Source organism: Talpa europaea (genome assembly GCF_964194135.1).
Source record: "Talpa europaea genome assembly, chromosome: 6".
NCBI classification, from domain to species: Eukaryota; Metazoa; Chordata; class Mammalia; order Eulipotyphla; family Talpidae; genus Talpa; species Talpa europaea.
Window position 1 is genome coordinate 117,226,627 of NC_140072.1, and position 19,733 is coordinate 117,246,359.

The 19,733-nt window shown below is 31.5% G+C and overlaps 1 protein-coding gene across 2 annotated transcripts in view; it reads right to left on the bottom strand.

Annotated features, from left to right (window-relative positions):
- Nucleotides 1-19,733, bottom strand: part of MYCBP2 (MYC binding protein 2) — a gene marked incomplete at both ends in the record, with an annotated part of 205,740 nt that overhangs the window by 79,794 nt on the left and 106,213 nt on the right. For both annotated transcript variants that reach the window (XM_084234986.1, XM_084234987.1), the window contains 11 exons: nucleotides 1,850-1,965; nucleotides 2,741-2,796; nucleotides 4,300-4,515; nucleotides 7,235-7,379; nucleotides 8,557-8,729; nucleotides 8,833-8,882; nucleotides 11,303-11,390; nucleotides 11,945-12,063; nucleotides 13,352-13,577; nucleotides 18,645-18,863; nucleotides 19,508-19,608. In XM_084234986.1, the coding sequence (XP_084091112.1) occupies nucleotides 1,850-1,965; nucleotides 2,741-2,796; nucleotides 4,300-4,515; nucleotides 7,235-7,379; nucleotides 8,557-8,729; nucleotides 8,833-8,882; nucleotides 11,303-11,390; nucleotides 11,945-12,063; nucleotides 13,352-13,577; nucleotides 18,645-18,863; nucleotides 19,508-19,608 (1,509 nt within the window). The remainder of the gene's footprint in view (nucleotides 1-1,849; nucleotides 1,966-2,740; nucleotides 2,797-4,299; nucleotides 4,516-7,234; nucleotides 7,380-8,556; nucleotides 8,730-8,832; nucleotides 8,883-11,302; nucleotides 11,391-11,944; nucleotides 12,064-13,351; nucleotides 13,578-18,644; nucleotides 18,864-19,507; nucleotides 19,609-19,733) is intronic.

The following is a 19,733-nucleotide window of genomic DNA, read 5'->3' on the forward strand; positions in this document are numbered from 1 at the left end:
TTAGCATTCTTCAATTGGAAAATATGATTGAAAACAAAAATCTAAATAATAAAAAAGAAACCCTTGTAATTAAACATAATCTCACAACATCAAATAATCTTGTATTATCTACAGTAATTTTTTTTATGACTAAGAGGCAGTACAACACGATGGTTAAAAGCTAGGGTTCTTATGTTAGTTATCTTGTTTGTTCCTACATTTGCTGCTAATTGTTTGACTCAATGAATGTCAACATTTTCATCTATAAAATGGGAAGGAGAATAGGACCTATCTCATTGAGCTGTTGTGGGAGTGAAATGATTTAGGATGTGTAAGGTATGCACAAAACAGAGTCAAATTATATTAAATGCTAAATAAATGTTGGCCGTTTATTATCATTGTAATGTTACGTGACCTTGCCTATGGTTAAACAAGGTTCTATTCTAGAGACAGGTTTGGTCACCGTGGTAGAAATCTGAGTTATGAAGGTAGGAAAAAAAATGGATAATTTTAAGTAATACGACTGTTTTTCTTCGGTCCTTCCAAAACACAAAGTGGATTTTTCTTTTCTACTGTGTATGTTTCCTCCACCCCACTATTAATGAAGATGAAGCCATCCTTGACTACTTCAATTTCTGAATTGCTGCTGTAATTTGAACCTTGTTTTTTTATACATAAATGCTTATTAATAAGTCTCTCTAATTTTAAATATGTTTGAAAGCTATCATAATGAAAAGGTTTTTTTAATTTATTTTCTTTTAATGTTATAGACAGGTAATCTGAACCTCTTTTATGTTGTTCCCTATACTCTACTTTATAGAACTGTGTTCTCTTGTTTTATTTTACAATCACTGGTAAACTGTTAACACTTGACAGGAGTAGTATTACCTAGAACAATGTTTTGCTCAGAACCATTAGAGTCTGCTGAACAAAAAGGCTTTATGTGTACATTGAAATGAAGGTGTGTACAACAATGGTTGGGGATTTCTTTGGATGGTATAGATGAATTTGATATTCTGATTCTACTTAGTTGCATCTAGGTAGAGTAACTCCTTACCTTCTTTACAAAAACAAACTACTTAAAGTTTCCCAAAGGATATTTTGGTGGAATAATTTGTATTACTTTTATCAGTAGACTATCTCCCTCCCAGATCTAAGGGTCTCATAATAAGGATTAAACAAAATTAGGCAAAGATAATTAACTTCAGACTTCTTAGAATCCCTAATATGTGAATATAAATTAAATGGATGTCTAGGTGAGGCTGGAAACACTAGGTTGTCTAAATCTATCTGATCACAGGGACCCTTTTCTTTGAGCAGCATCAGGAAAGGTGTTATAAGGAAGTCATGCTGATAAACACCATTATCTTTCTCATTCTACAGCTGTCCAATTATATGGATAATTTAAAAATAAAGAAAAACATGACTAAAGAAAGAACAGTTTGTTTTTCTAAGTTAGTGGGAAAAAAGTTCATTTATTCAACAGAATTTTTAAGCAATCATTAGTTCCCAAGCCCTGAGTTAGATTGGAAGACACAAGAATGAATGAAATGGTTTCTGCTTACATCCAGGAATGGAAGATAGGTATACTACAAGTGGGGAGAGACCAGATATGTATAGGGTTGTAGAGTAACATGAAGGAGGGCATACCTGACCAGTCATATTAGGGAGTGGAGGGAAGGAGTCACCAGGGCTATTTTAAGACTTTATGAATGCACAAATTAAATACTCAGTATAAAGGAAAAAATAAAGACCCAGACAAGTTATGAAAACTCTTCATGTTTATAATATAAACTACGACAAAAAAGATGACTTTGATTCTAGTTTTTTATACTAAATAACTCATAATGTAAAAAATATAATTACATACCTATTTCAATGCCATCAATAGTAACATGAATAGTGTAGAGTCCAATAGCTCCTGGAGTCCAATTTGCACAGTAAGTTCCATCATTATTGACACGAATAAGCATATTCTCACTGGGTCTGAAAAGAAATAAGATGGATATTGGAAAATCTTCTTTTGATTAAATTGATGACATTATAAGATACTTCAGCAAACATGAACTTCTGACTGCATTATGACAAAAAAAAATCCTACTGTCCTGTCATAGCATGTTTTCCTACTCTCTAAAACACCTAATTTTCATTATTTCCTCACCTCAAAAAAATGGGCAGAAGAGCTAAATACACTGAAATGTATGCAAAGCAATTTTCATGCAAATTCTAGAAAGTTGTCTGTCAAAATAGCCAACTTTTGAGATATCTTCATCTAAGTATAGGGAAGTAGCATTTTGTCTCTGGCTTAACTTTAGTTACAAAATTTGTACTATTGTAGAACCATGATTTTTGTAAAATAAAAATGAACTAGATAAATGAATATGAACTACATAAATTTGTAGGATATTGAACCAGAACAAATTGGCCATTTGCCACCAAATAGGATAATGGAGAAAAGGAAAAATTGAAAAAATAATTAGCAAAAATAGAACACGAAAAAAGAAACTAAACTTAATCATAGTAATTTATCATTATTTTAGATACTAGTTATTCTATTTTTTATGTATCTTAGTACTCCGCAGTACTACAGCTGAATATAAAAACATTTTACCTACAAATCTGCACATTATAAAATTTGTGGCAAACCACTATTGGAAATTTTAAAGTGCTATAAAATGTTAAATTATGAAAAATAAAAATTGGATTTTTAGTTGCAGTGATGACACTTATTTTCACTGTGCTTTGAAAAAATGATCCTTACCTCTTAGGAGTTGGTGATGCGAAACGCAGTTCTTCAAATGAATAATTTTCATAAACCTTTACAAAAGAGACCAGAAAGAATCACCAAATCATTAGAAACATCCTTAATTGGTATTGTGATAAAATATTCAATAAATGGTACTGAGAAAGGCTATCCATAAAGGAGAAAAAAGTTAATTATCTACATCAATTGTTTACCAAAATAAATTCTAGATATGTTAAAGACCCAAATATAGCAAATAAAACATCAAAGAATTTATAAGAAAAAAAGGAAGATAGCATCTTTTGAGTACACTAAAATTTAAAATTCCCCCAAAATAATACACTTTATAAAAAGGGAAAAGGTAAGCCTTCTGGTAGAAGGGGATTTAAAATTCATATAAACCAGTCTGGATAGCATCCACATATGCAAAGAACAAATCAATACAAAAGAGCTACAACACAAAAGAAAAGTGAATAAAGACATTTACTAAAGAAGAAATCTGAAGGGCCAATAAACATTTTGGAAATTACTCAACTAGACTGGGAAGCAAGAAATGCAAATGAAAACAAGCAAAAAATCATATTACAGTCATCAAATTGTTTTGGAAAGAAACCAGTACTGAGGAGAACACTAAGTACCTAGTATTTAATACAATGCTGGTAAGAGAGTTTAAGTTTGGACAACATTTAATATAGTAAAAGATATGTATGCCTCTATAATCCAGCAATTTCCTCTTTATCTTCTTAGAACTAATGTACAAAAGATGATCTATACAAGGATGTGTATTTCAGCACAGTTTATATTGTGAAAAAAATTAGAAACAACCCAAATGTTCATTAATAGAATAATGAACAAATTATGGACTAGTAATACAATGGAATATTTTAAAGCAATTGAATGAACTGCAGCTACACAGCTAAACAAGGTAAGCAAAATACGGGCAAAAGAATATGTGCAATATGACCCCATTTTTAGAAACTTCTGAAAAACATACAAAACCATTTTACATATAGTTTATGTACAAATTTGTATACAATAAAGTATAAAAAGGTGTCTGGAGGATGAAAACCACTACATTCAGGATAGTGGTTACCTCTAGTGTTGGGGTGGGAACGGTTCAGGGAAGAGCTTCATAGGGTTCAATTCATAGGGTTAGAATTGCATCTGAAACAATCTGTTTCTTTACAAAAATATCTAAAAACAATAAGATGAATCTGAAACATGAGAGAACTCCAAAACCAAAGAGAGCATAGGTATGTCCTGAATCCCTGAAGGTCCTAAGAGTAATGGTAAATTGAAAACAAGACAAGGACTTTTACAGAAACTGAAATATAGTTTAAAACCATCCCAATTTCTTTCTGAGTGAATTTGATTTATAGTTGGTAATTCCCTCTACACATCTACCAAAAGCAAATGAAAATCCTCTTCGGGGAAAATGACATCATCCTAAAAATTATGTTTCAAGTTTTACATTGATCAACAACATCTCTGTGATCTATAATTTTGTGTCTGAATTTTAATCATTGAAATGCTAAATGCATAGTGAAAAATAAATTTTTTTGTAGATAATAAAATACCTTCATCATTGTTATAGCAATGTATCTAGCCTCTTTCACTATCATTGGTTCATATGAAACATCCAGCTTTGGTGATGCCAGTCCACCAAAAGTCATGTCAGTATTAGAAGATACAGCTGGTACTGCAGGACTGCCAGGAATCCTTTGAGATTTTTTTACTTGCTCTTGTTGTAAAGATGTTTTTTTCTGAGAAACAGGAACAGCTTTCACTTCCACCTAATCAAAGTATTAACAAAAAGCAAGTACTATTATTATATAATTGTTCATGACTCATTAAAGTAAGCAATTTATAACTATGGACTCACAATTCTATACATTTTATGTTACCACTGATCCACCCTGGGCACTTTAAACTTATTGAATAGTGCCAGAATGACTTCACAACGGCTTCAAATATGGAAATGAACACAGTTTAAAAGAGGCCTTGTTTTTGGAATAAAATAATTGGTTATCAAAACATAAGAATAAATACCATCATTCATACACAAAAGGATAGTAGAATGAATCTACAATGAATTCTTTGAGAAACTACTGTTAGGCTACTTTATCAGGGAATTCAAACATACATACTATTCCAGTATCTTCCATATATTTAAAGGATTAATCTCAATTTTAGTTGTCCTGTTCCCTGAAAAGAAAATGTAGTCCACTGACACTTCACTCACCAACATAAACTATTTAAGTAATTTAAACTTTCCAACTCAATTTCTTCAACAATATATAGGGAATAGCTTTTATCTCCTTTACTATGGAGACACAAATTTGTTATGGTATGTTAAGATATTGAAAATACAGACTGTCTTACAAAGAATACTCAGAAATACCTTCCAAGAATTATAACAAAATATTATATTAATGTATGATTGACTGTGCACTGGCAAAAAAATACTTGATCCTGAAGCAATCATAAAGCAATCATAAAGTTATAAACAACTTAAATAGCACTTTAACTTTTTAATCAGGAATCATCGTTCTGAGGTTCTTTCAAAGTTTCTTCTATTCTTTGCAAACACTACTTTTGTTTTGACAAGAAAAGGTAATTCAGAAACACAATCTTCACAAAAATAGAAAAGGCAGCATAAATGAAAGTGACAATTACTTAACTAAGTGAGGGACATCCCAGAACTGGGGAATACCCTTAATGTTTATTGTTTTTATTAACCCATTTCATAGAATTTATAATTTGAGATTAAAACCATCTGCACAAAATTTAATGAGTTTCATTAAATGACTACAATCTTTAGTTGGGGTTATGAGAGATCAGCTTTTGGACTGACAAAATGACCTGGAAATATTAAAAACCCACCTAATATATAAAGCACAAGTTTATACTCTTGTTTCTCCTAAGATTATATAAATCTTTCCCCTTTTAAAACACAGAAGTTTAAAAAATGTATTGGAAACTTCTTCAGCTCATAGTCGCCAACAATAAAAGCCAAACTTTAAAAGTAATAATAAAAACACAAAAATGAAAAAAAAAAGTCTTCAAATTTAAGACATCAGATTTTAATAGTATTTTAAATACTTTATTAATTTAATTTTTTCTTTAACAACTATATTTACCCTAAGTATTAGAGTATATTTGCCTATGTATTATGAATCTTGAAGTAAATCACTGAAGAACTGGAAGATGTCATAAGATGAAAACCATTCCGATTTCTTTCATAAACTCCTTCTTTTATTAAAAAAAGGAAAAAGATTTAGATGAGCTGAAAGGGGAAAAAAGCATATAAACTCCTATAAAAAAGAATTTTTGTTATTCTTTCATTTCCTAGGTAAAGATTCTCTTTCCACTACATAAGATTTACTTGGAATAATCATATTGTAAGTAAAATAAAGGTGTCAGTAACACTGCTTTAAAAAGAATTTAGATCTCACTGAAATATTAGCTGTAAATCAACTTTTATGTTTCAAATAATTGCCTATTATACAAAAAAGTTCTTTAATAATTTTTGGTAACTATAAAATGTTCCCAAAACTTGATGTGCTATCATTCATCAGGATGAAAATAAAAGATTAAATTATTTTCAGCATAAACAATAATGTGATATAAAAAACTTAAACATCAATAGATATGTAAAGCACTTCCTAGTTTCAAAATAAGAAATAAGTCTGAAATGGATTTTGAGCATATTGAATAGGTTTATGGCAAAGCTTGATATTGCTACCAGGAATATATTTTTCTCTTTTTTATTTTTCCTTGTAATTTGTAATTTTGCTTTGCAAGTATTATTTGCATACCATAGAGAATTCATAGTAGGTATGCAATTAATTTGATGGGGTATGATTTTCCTTAATAAATGTAAGATCAAAGAGAACTTTTAAAACAATTTACATAAGTGCAGCATGTAAGCTCTAAAATGTAATTATTTTTTAATATGCCAAGGAAGAAGTACCCAAAGAACTCTACATTTATCACTATTTTTAGCACATGCCTATTTCCATTTTCATTCTTTCACAATCCAAATACATGTTATTTCTAATTTAATAAACAGCAATATTATATTTTAAATGTTATTTCAATTATACCCAAATGCAGGGTTTATAGGAGTCTTTAAAAAAATATATACAAAATTTAAAATTCCTTCATGGATTTATTTAATCACCATGTACAGAAAGCCTTTCTCTGTGCACACAGCACACTTTGTATGGACAGTTTCTTTCTTTCCACTGAATCATCATAGTATTAGCAAAATGTGAAAAAGGAAACAAAAACATGTAACTTAGAAAATTGAGGAATAACATAGATAAATTATTTGAACAATTTTCAGCTTCCTCTATTACATATATGTAAAGACAGTGGTACAGCAATCAGACACCTAAATACCTGCCCACATCTAAAATTTTAAAAGTTACAACAGTCCATGTGCATAGATGCAATTCTAATATAATCCAATATAATCCTATATAATATATTAAATTCCAACAGAATCACCTTCATATTGGGAACATGTACCACATCCCCATACTGGTCTTTTGTTTGAACTGTTATAGTAGTAGGCCATCCACAGCGAATATCATCCTTATTCAGGATCAAAGACGTTTTCTGAGGATCAGCATAGGAGTCTGGCTGAAGCCATCTAATAGTAACGAAACAAACAAAAAACTGAACATGCATCAGTATCTTCAATGATTAACATGAATTAAGTGAAATGAATACAATATTTGCAAATACTTATTATCACAAAATACTAAAGCAATATTTTTGTATCTGATTCAGTGATAATCATCTCACATGTCTTCCTTGGAAATTGTTAATGAGGATTCATTAAAAATTATGTCAAAGCACACAAAATTTCTAATTTTTAAAAATAATACATAAATAATTTTAAAATCAGGAAACTTGATTTTAACTAAGGTTAATTTAAAATAACCAAGAATATTAATTTAGGTTACATAAAAATGTCCAAAAAGACAGCAGTGACGCTGACTTAAAAGATTTTCTTTCTCTCCAATCACCATGTTGGTTTATAAAAACTAATGAGTAACTTCGGTATTTCTAAAATTAAAACCAGAAAGAAGGTACATTTCTAACTTTTTAAGTAAAATTTAAAAAAGCATTTTTTTCTTTTTGTCTTAAAAAAGCAAGTAACAACAAAAATAAATAGGATCGCCTAATCTTAAATGTTTTTATATGAATTCTAAATTTGTACCTGAATTGTAGATTTCAAGACTATTATAAAAAAAATAATGACAGCTTAGCGATATTAATTACTACTAAATGAACAAACTTTGCAATTATACTATGTATTTCATACATTTTTTAAATAAACAGTTCAGCTAGGAAATTTTAAAATAATCAATTAAAAATTATCATGTATCATGCCTCCCCAGTAGTGCAGCGGTTGAGCGCTGGGCTGCGAAGCTGCCAGCAGCCTCTGCGGTGCCAGTTCGATCCCCAGCCACCGGTGAGAGTCCCACATGGGGCACAGACCTCTCCTGCAGCGCCCACTGCTCCCCTCAGCAGTGTACTTCATTAGCCTGCCTGTTCTGCTCCTCGCTCTGGCTCTGGTGAATTCCCTCACCCTCCCGTGCTTCTGACTGTACCCAGTGCTTGTATAAATAAATAATAAATCTTTAAAAAAAATTATCATGTATTGAAAATATATTATGAAATATGAACTACCAACTTATACTGCAGTAAGTTCAAATCAGAGAGCCAGAGTATTTTAGGCAGCACTTTAATATTCTAACGATTTCCCTTTCATTTCTCTTCAGAAATCAAGACTGAGACAAGTCCTGAAAGAAAGCACATACCTTGCAAGCCTTCCACCACTTGATCCTGGAACACAAGCAATAAAATCATCCAGAAAGGATTGTTCATTGCTTTGGATTTGAAGTGGTAAGCTTCCTTCAAGTGCCTCTAATATAGTTGGTGAATGGGAAAGAGCTAAACCCTTTCCAAGAATACCAGAATGGGTTTTGCACACCTATTATGTAAAAGAGAACACATTTATATTTAAAATGAAAAACTTTAAAAATCTTATGAATCTTCTGAATTGGGACACATTAGATAGAAAATTTAGACAATACCTGTAATGCAGCCTCTTCAAGAATTTCAAGATCTTCCTCTAATTCATTACCTGTTGTGTAAATGAAAAGTTTTAATAAAATTTATTCTAGACCATTGCATTCATTATACCTTTCTTACAATTTTTATATTTCAAACTGAAATGAAATCATCATTCTGGACAAATCTTGGTGGTTTGAATTTTAAAATTTGTTTTACAGTGTGAATGCAAGCTACAATTCTCAAGACAATACGCAGAAAGCATCCACTGGGTGATTAGCAAAAAGATAAACATATTTATATGCATATAAATAAAAACTAAGGAGTAGAAACTGATTATTCAGAATGTGAGGCTTTATATTTTATATTTTTAATAACAGCTATACTTTTAGTAAACAAGAATGATGTTCAGGAAATCATAAGATAGTGACGATATCCTCTAGATTTTTTCTCCTTTAATGCTTGCATAGATCATATTTTAGTTAATGAATTTACTTTAATAGTTTAATTATAAATATCCATAACATACAAAAACATAAAATGAAAAATTCTACCTCTTCAAAAGTGCTATTGTTACTTTCCCAAAGACAGTGTCAACAGTTTGTGTACTGTTCTAGGAACTGTGAGTGCAAATGTATATATCAACAGACATTTTTTTGCAACTTGCTTTTCTTAGGTAATACAATTTTTTTTTTTTTTTTTTACAAAAGATTTATTTATTTATGCATACAAGAGCTGGGGTACAGGCTAGAGATGCGGGGAGGGGGGTGAGAGGATTCACCAGAGACAGTAGGGAACAGAACAGGCAGACTGACTGATATACACTGCTGAGGGGAGCAGTGGGTGAGACAGGAGAGAGGTCTGCTTCATTATGTGGGTTTCTCCCTGGCCGGCCAGGGATCGAACTCTTGCTGCAGAGGCTACATGCAGACTGCTTCATAGTGCGGAGCTTAACCCCTTGCACCACCAGGGAGGCCCTTAGGTATTGTAATTTAAACAGCTTTCTCAGTCAGCATATAGTTAACTACAGGACAGTTATCCACAATCTTTCTTTTTTTTTTAACAGACATACATTCCCATTGTGTGGATGTGTCATCACTTATTTAAATGGCTCCTTACTGATAGACATGTTTGTAGCTCCTGGGTTTTACAATCACTGCTTTATTAATCTGTCTTTCAATATGCATTTTTTAGCATTTGTATAAGTAAGTATAAAATATCACTACATCAAAAAATATACATGCAATTTGGACAGTTCTGGCAAATTTTCTCTAAACAGGTAGTATCAATTTTTCACAAATTAATAGAATATAAGATGTCAGAATTTCTCATATACCTTTCTCATATACCAATATTCATTAGAAGCATGGGAATTGAAAACAAAAGGGAATAGTGATGGAATTGGGGCCAAAGAGAAGGAAGGGAAAGGTAGTCTCAGAAGAAGAAGACATAAATTAATTTTTGGAGTGTGAATTAGGAAAACAAAACCTTAGAAACACAACAGAATTAATAAATATTTCAAACTTTACTTAGATCTTTACCATCTTGATAATAAGCAACTTAAATATCATACACATTTGTGTCCATATAAAGAAAGACATAGCATTCCTGGCACTGCCTCATTTCTGTGTGACTTCACCTGTAAACTTCAGTTACCTTCACTTAAACTGACTCCCTACTTCACTTTATATTCTCTTACTTCTCTTTAAAAGGGTTACATCTTTATTTTACTGTTATATATTTCTTACTGAGCATATACAAAAGTTTTTCAATCCAATGATAGATTCAAAAAGTCCATGAATATCCACTTTCCTGCTTTACTTCTACTGAAAAGTTCACTGTGCTCCTTTTGTCTTCTGTCAGTCTCTTTATTCTGTTTGGTCCATCTTTGAAATTTTGGAAAATCACAGCTTTGATCCTGAACTACATTTTTCCTCTCATTTGCATTCTCTTCCTTGCTCATCTTTCATATGATCCCAGGTATTTAAATATCAGCTAAGTTCAAATGACATTTCTATTGCGTGTTCCCTGAACTCCAGATAATGAATATCCAATTGTCTATATGTCCACTATAATATTTAACAACTACCTCAAACTTTTGGATAAATACTATTATTCAGTGCTTAGCCCAGTGCCTGGCACACAGTATATATATATATATATATATATATATATATATATATATATATATATTTATATATTTATATATTTATATATATATATTTATATATATATTTATATTTATATATATATATTTGTGCAAGGAGGTGTTTGTGTGCATATGTGAATAAAAAGCCTAGCAGATACTTTTTACCTTCATTTCAAAAAACCAAACCACCAGTATACTAAGCAGATTGTGCTCATTGGTGCATATAATTATGGAATTCATTATGCTAACCTACTTTTAGAATGTTCTTCCATAAACATAATCTATTCTTAAAGTTGAAAAAAAAAAATATAATGAACCAACACCTAGTACTTGACCAGACTTACCAATAGGAAGTGCTAGATCCTTTTTCATCAAAGCTGCCGCACAAACTCCACCAAGATTGGCTAATTCTTTTTCCAACTGAATGACTCCCTGTAGAATTGCAAAAAAAGACTATCAGCTGCTTTGAAAATTGTTTGGATGATAATATAGACTATCAACAAAATGTGATTTGCATAGGAGTATAACTTTTAAAACAAGAAGAAAGCATATGTTAGCTGATGGCTAAGATTCAGCATTTTGTTTCAAGTTGGTTATAAAGTTCAAGCCTACAGGTTTATTGTCCAAAGAATTTTCCATTTGTTACTTTGAGAAGACATGATCATTTCTTTCACTTTGATTTTATCACAAGACTTTAAATATTTAGGAGAAATATTTAGTTAGTCCCACTGTGAAATAAGGTTTTATTATTTGCTCAGGAGGGTTTAGCCACCTTAGTAGGTTTGAGTTCATTCTCTTCAATGTAATAAAAGTAGCAAAAATAGACCAATGTACAAAATTAAACTACAGAACATCTTAAAATGTACACCTCTACCATAAATAAATTTCGGACTTCTTAAATATAGTCAGAAAATACAATTTAAGTCAATAGTAGCCCATAGAAATATAATCGTCTTTAAAAGAATAAGAGGATAATTCATTCGTACCTCATCAGATCCAGGACTAAACTCATATCCAATTGCAAAACACTTGAAACCATAAAAAGAAGCTTTGTCATCTTTCACATAATCTGATGCAGTCTCTAGTGAAAAAAGTGCCTCATTTCCTAAGGGAAAAAAGTTAATATTGAGTTCAAAGTTAGAAACAATGTTATTAAAATTTCCTTATCTTTTATTCTTCTCAAGATAGGTAGCTTTACAAATCAGGTAATTAAAACCTAGGCTTTTGGAGTTCCTATATCTACTTTAACAAAATTGCTAAAAACAGCACTAGGAACTGTGCTGTACTAGCCAAAGTAACTGGTTTTTTTCTTTATGAACAATATCTCCTTAATCAAATGTCATATTTAAGTCATGATAGCAATCATTTTTCAGTAATCTGTCAGCTACTGAGATGACCCTTACTGGCTCTTTCTGTTTCAAAGTGAGCAAACTCATACCCTGGAGATTTGCTTTGTCTGATTTCTTTCTTTTTTTTTTTAATTTTTATAATTTATTTTTTATTTTTTACATCATTGTTCATTTTTAAAATCATGTGCTTTCCTCGGCCCCTCAGATGTAGTCCCCATAGAATTTCCTTCCCCAATGCACCCGTGCACCATCACCCCAGTCCCCTGTGTTCCTCCCTCCTTCCCTCTGATCCCTTTCCCTCCTCCTCCCCTGCAGGATGTCTCTGATTTGTAGTTGTCTGTTTTTGTTTTGTTGTATTTTGTATTGTTGTTATTTTTTTACAAACAAACAAGGCAGGTCTGACTGAAAGGAAGTTTCTGAATTCAAATTGGTTAGCATGGCAGATTACAAGTTATGGTTACTCGGTAAAAACACAACGTTCTACATGTAGTTTTAAAAACTTAAAAACTTTCTTTTCAAGGAAGAGACCACTTAACAATATAACAAAAGTGTGCTCTTGCCCTCACTTACGTGCTGTTTCTCTTTCTTTCTCTCTCTTTCTTTCTCTCTCTCTCTCTCTCCCCTTAAAAGACTGAAAACAAAAACTCTAACACAACTCAGAAGTTGTTTCACCAATTCTCTTGAAAGGAAGGAGTTCTTAGTGATTTCTCAACATTCAACACTTAGTAGGAAAATGAAAGGTCTTACTTGTTTTCTTCCATAGTTTGAGTAAATACAGACACTCTTCAATATTAACTCTTTACTTTGATCAACCTAATCTTTTCCCACCAAATCCTCAAAACTGTCTCTCCTCTAAAACCCTGTCATACAATGCTCCTGCCTATAACATCTTTATTCCTCAACTGCAATCCAGATAGATATTTGGTTTTGAATACATTATTCTAAAAACAAAATAAGCATTTTGATGATATATCCTTACTAAATATACATTATTACAAATGTATTTATTTTACCATCTACATAAGAAGAGTAAAATTAACTTACCTGGCAACACTAAAATCATAGTAGGCCACCCAGAAGATCCTGAGAATTTCTTTAATTCTATCCATGAATTAAGATTTTCATGGACAGATATTAACTTTTGTCCATATCCTGAATTCTGAATAGTTCTGACAGGAATCAACAAACGGAGGACATCTTCGGACTGTGCAGTACCACACTGAGGGTCAAACTCAATTGTCATCCATCGTACACACTCTGGGAATGTCACCTAAGGTCAACAGGCCATAGGATAATTGTATTTGCTAGGAAGAATCATATTTTTGCTTTTTTTTTAAATAAATGGGACATCAGACTACAGAGATGATGCTTTCAACATACTCCAAAGTTAAGAATTAACAGAACAGTAAATATTATCAGAAATCAAAGTATTAGTGTTCAGCACCAATCATCCCTATGCCAAACTTACAATAACTTCTGCTTTCTACTTAACATTTGGTTGATATTATAGTAATAATGTTTGTGAGCACATACTGATATTTTAAAAAATATTCACACAGATGCTTAATTTCCATAAACATTCAGCTTTTTCTTGTGGAATAGTTTATAATAACAAAATAAAATTTCCATTTTGTTCACTATGTATTCCCGGAATAAAAGCAAGTAAATAAAAATATAATTTGATAAGAAAAATATAAAGATATTGATGGAATGAACAATATCAACATGCAAGATTGTAGTCACTTTTATATTATCTACCCCAAATCATAGAATTTGTTACAAATGTTTTTCATTAACAAAAAAACCCTCCCAACTTCGTATGTCATGAGAATAAACATAAAAGTAAGTACATACATATGAACATTTACAAACAAACTTGATAAAAGCCAAATGTTAGTATTTTCCTAAGGTAAGGTATAATATACCAATTTATGATGACACCAAATTATTATTTTTTTTAAATCATATTATTGACTTTTTTTTTTTTAAGATTTATTTATTGATACATACGTACAAGCACTGCGTACAGTCAGAAGCGCGGGAGGGTGAGAGAATTCACCAGAGCCAGAGCAGGGAGCAGAACAGGCAGAAGGACCGAAGTACACTGCTGAGGGGAGCAGCGGGCGGCAGGAGAGGTCTGCGCGCCATGTGGGACCCTCCTCTGGTGGCCGGGGAGCAGCCAGGGATCGAACCGGCGCTGCAGAGGCTGCGGGCAGCTTCGCAACTCAGCACTCAAACGCTGCGCCACCAGGGAGGCCCAACACCAAATTATTTTTAAGGTTACTTTTTAAGCTTCTGTCACTGTCATGGCAATTAAGAATTCTGTCACAGAATCAAACTATAGTCAAGCAGGACCATGTTAAATAGTAAACTATGAATTGGCTATAGGATATGATATGACCCGTAAGATTTCCTAAGTATTATATTAATCTAAAAATATCCACATACTGCTACCAAAAAGAAAAAACTAATGATTGAAAAATGAGCTAAATAAATTTACACTTCATAGAAGAGAATATACAAATGGCAATTACATGAAAATCTCAACCTTGTTCACAATAAAATAAATGCTAATTAAAACTAAATTGAGTTTCCATTTCACCCACCACTTCTCCCATTTTATTCGCAAAAGACTCCGTGTTTAATCACATACTCTGTTGGGGAGGCTGTGTCCCATACATTGATGGTGAGGACAAAAAACAATATAATCTCTTTCGAAGGGAATGTCAGCTTCTGGTGAAACTATATATGCATTCACCCTCTGAATCAGCAACCCCAGTTCTTCGAAGAACAAGACTCCTCATTCTATATTTGTGTGACCTGGCAATCCCACTTCTAGGAATTTATTTTGAAGATATGCTTTCATCAATATGAAAACAAACAAACAAGCAAACAAACAAAGCATGAGGTTATTGCAAAATACCAAAGAAAAAAAAAAAAAAACTAAATTGTCACACATGAAATTACCTGAATAAACTACAATACATCTTCATGGTGGAGTGTAATGCAATTGTAAACAAGAATGAGGATGACCTCTTTAAATGGATATGGACTGATTTCTATACAGAGTATTTTTTAAAAAGCAAAGTACAAAATAGTATATGTAGTATGCTACCTTTTTTGAGATAAAGAAGGAAAATAAGACTACATCTATTCCTCCATCTAGGTATCTAGTTATCCACCCATCATCAATTATCCATCCATCCATCCTTTCATGTATCCATCCATCTATACCTCTGGTCATTTTATCAAAAAAAGAACAGAGAAAGGATAAGCCGGGATCCTTACTGGAGTGAGAAACAGGAAAGGATAATGGGAAGAACTTAGAATTCTGAGTATATTACATTGCATAATTTTACTTGCGGAGACGTTAATTCCTTACATATTTAAAAAGTAAAATTAAATCAGTAAATCAAGGGAAAAAACTCAAAATTTAGCACAAACAAACCTAAGCTTTTATTAAACTTACCACATAGTTCCTACACACAATACATAAAGAGTAAATTTTGAATATATTTACTTTTATTGCATAATGTAAAATGGGATTTATTTTAAAGGTAAGACTTTGCAAAGAAACCCACTAATAATACTTAGTAGTTTTATTATTCATAGTTGCATACACAAACAGAATGGGTATAAAGGGAAGACCTTTATGGTACTGACTGGAATTAGTAAGGAGTGCTCAAAAATTGATAAAAACACAGTTCAAAGGACATAGACTTCAGTTTGAATGGACTTCCACTGGCCAATTAATTAAAATTTGAGCATCAAGATAAATGATGTTAAAGGATTATAACAGTAAACAACAAGAGAATCTTAGTCTATACTGATATAAATACATAAAATTAAAAGTATAAAGGGTGGGAAAACGCCATTAAAACAGCACACCTGCAGGAAGGAATAATAAAATTAGAGAACTGTCATTTTGCAACTAATATAGCAGTAAGTGTTTTGGTTAAGACTAACCACTTATAGAAATTTTTTTGAATAATATTCGTTACATAATTTCCAGTTATCTACCCATAGACAACTTCAAAGAAAAAAAGTGATGAAGAAATTTGCAATCATCATCTTAATCATGGGACTATGTGTTTCTGCCAGGATGCACTGAGAATACATTGCTTATGTAGTGTTGCCACCCAAAATATGTAACCTCAGTAATCATTAGAAAGCAATCAATAAAATCCAACTAAAAAGATACTTTTACAAAATCATTGATTGTATTCTCCAAATACAGCAATGCCATAAGAGACAAAGGCTGAAGAATTGTTTCAGATAACGGAGATAGAAAAGATCTGACAATTAACTGTAACTGTGAGCCTAGATTGGATCCTGTACTTGGATATTTAAAATGCTATAAATGCCACGTTTGGGGAAACTGACAAAGTATTTAGTTTGCAAAATGATATAAAACTACTCTTTATTATGCTAGCAATACTTGCATCAAGGTTAAAGTTCTTACATTTGATTAATGTATTATGATTATACAAGGTGAACCACAGTAAGAACAAGGTGAGGAGTCCTGATGTTCACAACTTACTCTCAAAAGGTTCAACATTAATATATATATATATATACATTAAATATGACAAAATATTAACTGATAAGCGACAGGCATATAAGTATTCACTGTATAAATCTTGTTACTATTTTCTCTAGGTTTGAAGTTTTTCAAAATAAAGCTAAATCAAGATTTAGAAAACAATTCCTAAAAATCTAAAATAAAACAAGTGACTCCAAATGTATATCCAATATACACATAATCAAACAGATGGATTATTCCAACCTTAAACACAGTAATTGATAACTGTCACTTATTTTAACGTCATTTATCTACACATCCTAGTTGGGACACACCCAAAGACCCACACAGTGTAAAGGAACAGTTAAGTGATAGTAAAATTGTAATATTCCCAGTGTCATCAAGAACAAGGATTCTAGAGAGATTCAGCTGATCCTTGTTTTGAATGAGTATCATTAATACAAACTAATGAGATATTTTATCTTTAAAAATACATATACACATAAATCTGTCTATACATACATACATACACATATATATATATATATAAAATGTGCCTGTGTGTATAAACACGTTTATATGTGAGTATATGTTCTATTTCTGGGTATTATAAACATCTACAAATAATGACCAACTTGAGAAAAGAACATTACCAAATGCTAGGTTTTGGCTCTTAAGTAACAGCACCATTAAAAAGAACCATGGTACTTAGAAAAAATGGCTGGTTTCTAATCTAAGGTAGGAAATTTTAAGATGAGGCTGGATCATCTTATACCAGAGAGCAAAGATGTTATGAATGCTGATATGCCTAAAGGATTCAGGAGACAAGCTGCTTTTATCCAACAAAGACATATGATCCAATTTCTTTAACAAATAAAAGTCAAACAAAAAAAGACAGTGGTAGGAGACCTATAACTTAAAAGAAACTAAATAGGTATAACCAATCACAATGTTTCAGTCTCATGTGAATTTTAATTCAAAGAATTAAAAATGTGATTATTTGATGAGATGAAGGAATTGTTAGTTCTGTCAATGTGCTAATACTATGGTTATTTTTAATAGATCCTAGTATTTTAGGGATACATACTGAAATATCCATGAATGTGCACTGAAATAATACTGGAAGGGGCAAAGCAGGCGTGGAATATACATAAAACAGGTTTGACCAAGTGTTGATAACTGCTGAATCTGGGTGACAGGTAAATGTGGTACACTGTACTAGTCTGTACTTTCATATGCTTACCGTATTCTACAATAAGAAGCAGGATATCTTACAAGCACATAAAGATTTACATATAAATTGATGAGGTAGAGGAATCTTCCTTAATTTACATGGTACACTTTTAAAAGTAAAGAATAAGAATTATGAATATAATATATATAAATGCTTTATATGTATATTTTTTATGTCATGTATAGTATACTGGAGTACTTGAAGTCCTACACTGTGTATGTATATTTGCAGGGCTCAGGCACAAATAATAGTAGATCAAAAAATACAATTTTCAACTTTCAATATTTATATACACTGCTATTATAATATATAATATGCAATTTAACATTATAAATTGGACTGTACTTATAGAAAAGACATAAGAACAACTCTCAGAAACCCTACGAAACTGTATTAAGAGCCAACATTTTGACTTAACCCTTTTGTATATCTGGTAGTGCCTAACAAACAACCTGCTGATTCTCTAAATTTAAATACCATAAAAAGAAGTCACACTTAGAGGCAAAGGACCCTTTAAGATATTATTATAAAACATCAAAGCAAGTTTTAAATTTAAGTTCTTCCTAGGAATCAGTGCCTACCTTATAATGCATCACACATGCAGGTTTATAGGGATGCTCACTCTCTATGACAGCATAGTGATTAGAGGTTGTACAGGCAGAGAGGCCTTGTTCAGGTTGGTTTCCTGTGGTACTATCTGTTGACTGATTAGGATTGAATGCTGGAGGTGCATACTTCTGATTCAAAATGGCAACTGAGGGAAGCAACTGTTGGACAAGGCCAAACACTTCTACAGCCACCTAGTATAAAAAAATGATTAAATGAGATAAAAGTTTTTTAAAAATTATTAATTACTATCATTGTTGGTTATCCTTGTTATTAAGAATTTCCATATAAGGTGTTTTCCAGTTAGATTTTCATTCAAAGGGAAATCTGCCCTATGGAAATAAGGATTTATATTACATGTCTTAGATATTATATAAAAAAAGTCATCTGCATTTTTAAGCACTCTGCTTTTTTGTGATCTGCAATAAACTAAGTTTTACTCAATAATTATGTCAAAGAATCAAGTTTTTTATTTCTTTCATGTCTTGAATATAAATGTCTTAAATTTAAAATACTCCTGTACTTACATATTTCTATTTTCACAATGATGATTTGACATTAGTCTCATAAATTAAAAAAATAATTCAGTAAATCTTTCTTTACACATTTCTCATTAATCATTCCCAAATTCTTCAAATGTAAAACCAGTTAGTAAACACAGTAACCCATAAACAATACTAAAAATAGAGAGGTTTAATAACTTCTACTATTTAACACATATATCTTTGTTTGCGACCTGTACTCAAAATATTGGAAGATTAAAGTATTTTTTAAGGAAATTTACACAGTCTAAAAGATGGTTAAAAAACAATCAAAGTTAGAGCATTAATTTACATACCTTAGGAATAGCAGCAGCTACTGGTCCTATGTAGGCTATAATAAGGGGAAGCAGCATGGAAAACAGACTGGAAGAGCTAAGCAGTTCTGGAATGTCATCAGCTAAAAAAGGTAGTAAAACTATAGTTAGAAGGTGACTTCACTGTAATGTATTATGCTACTGTGAAATTTACATTCTGTTTTCTGATCAAAATTATAGTTAATGCTGACTGAGTTTATAAGGGAAC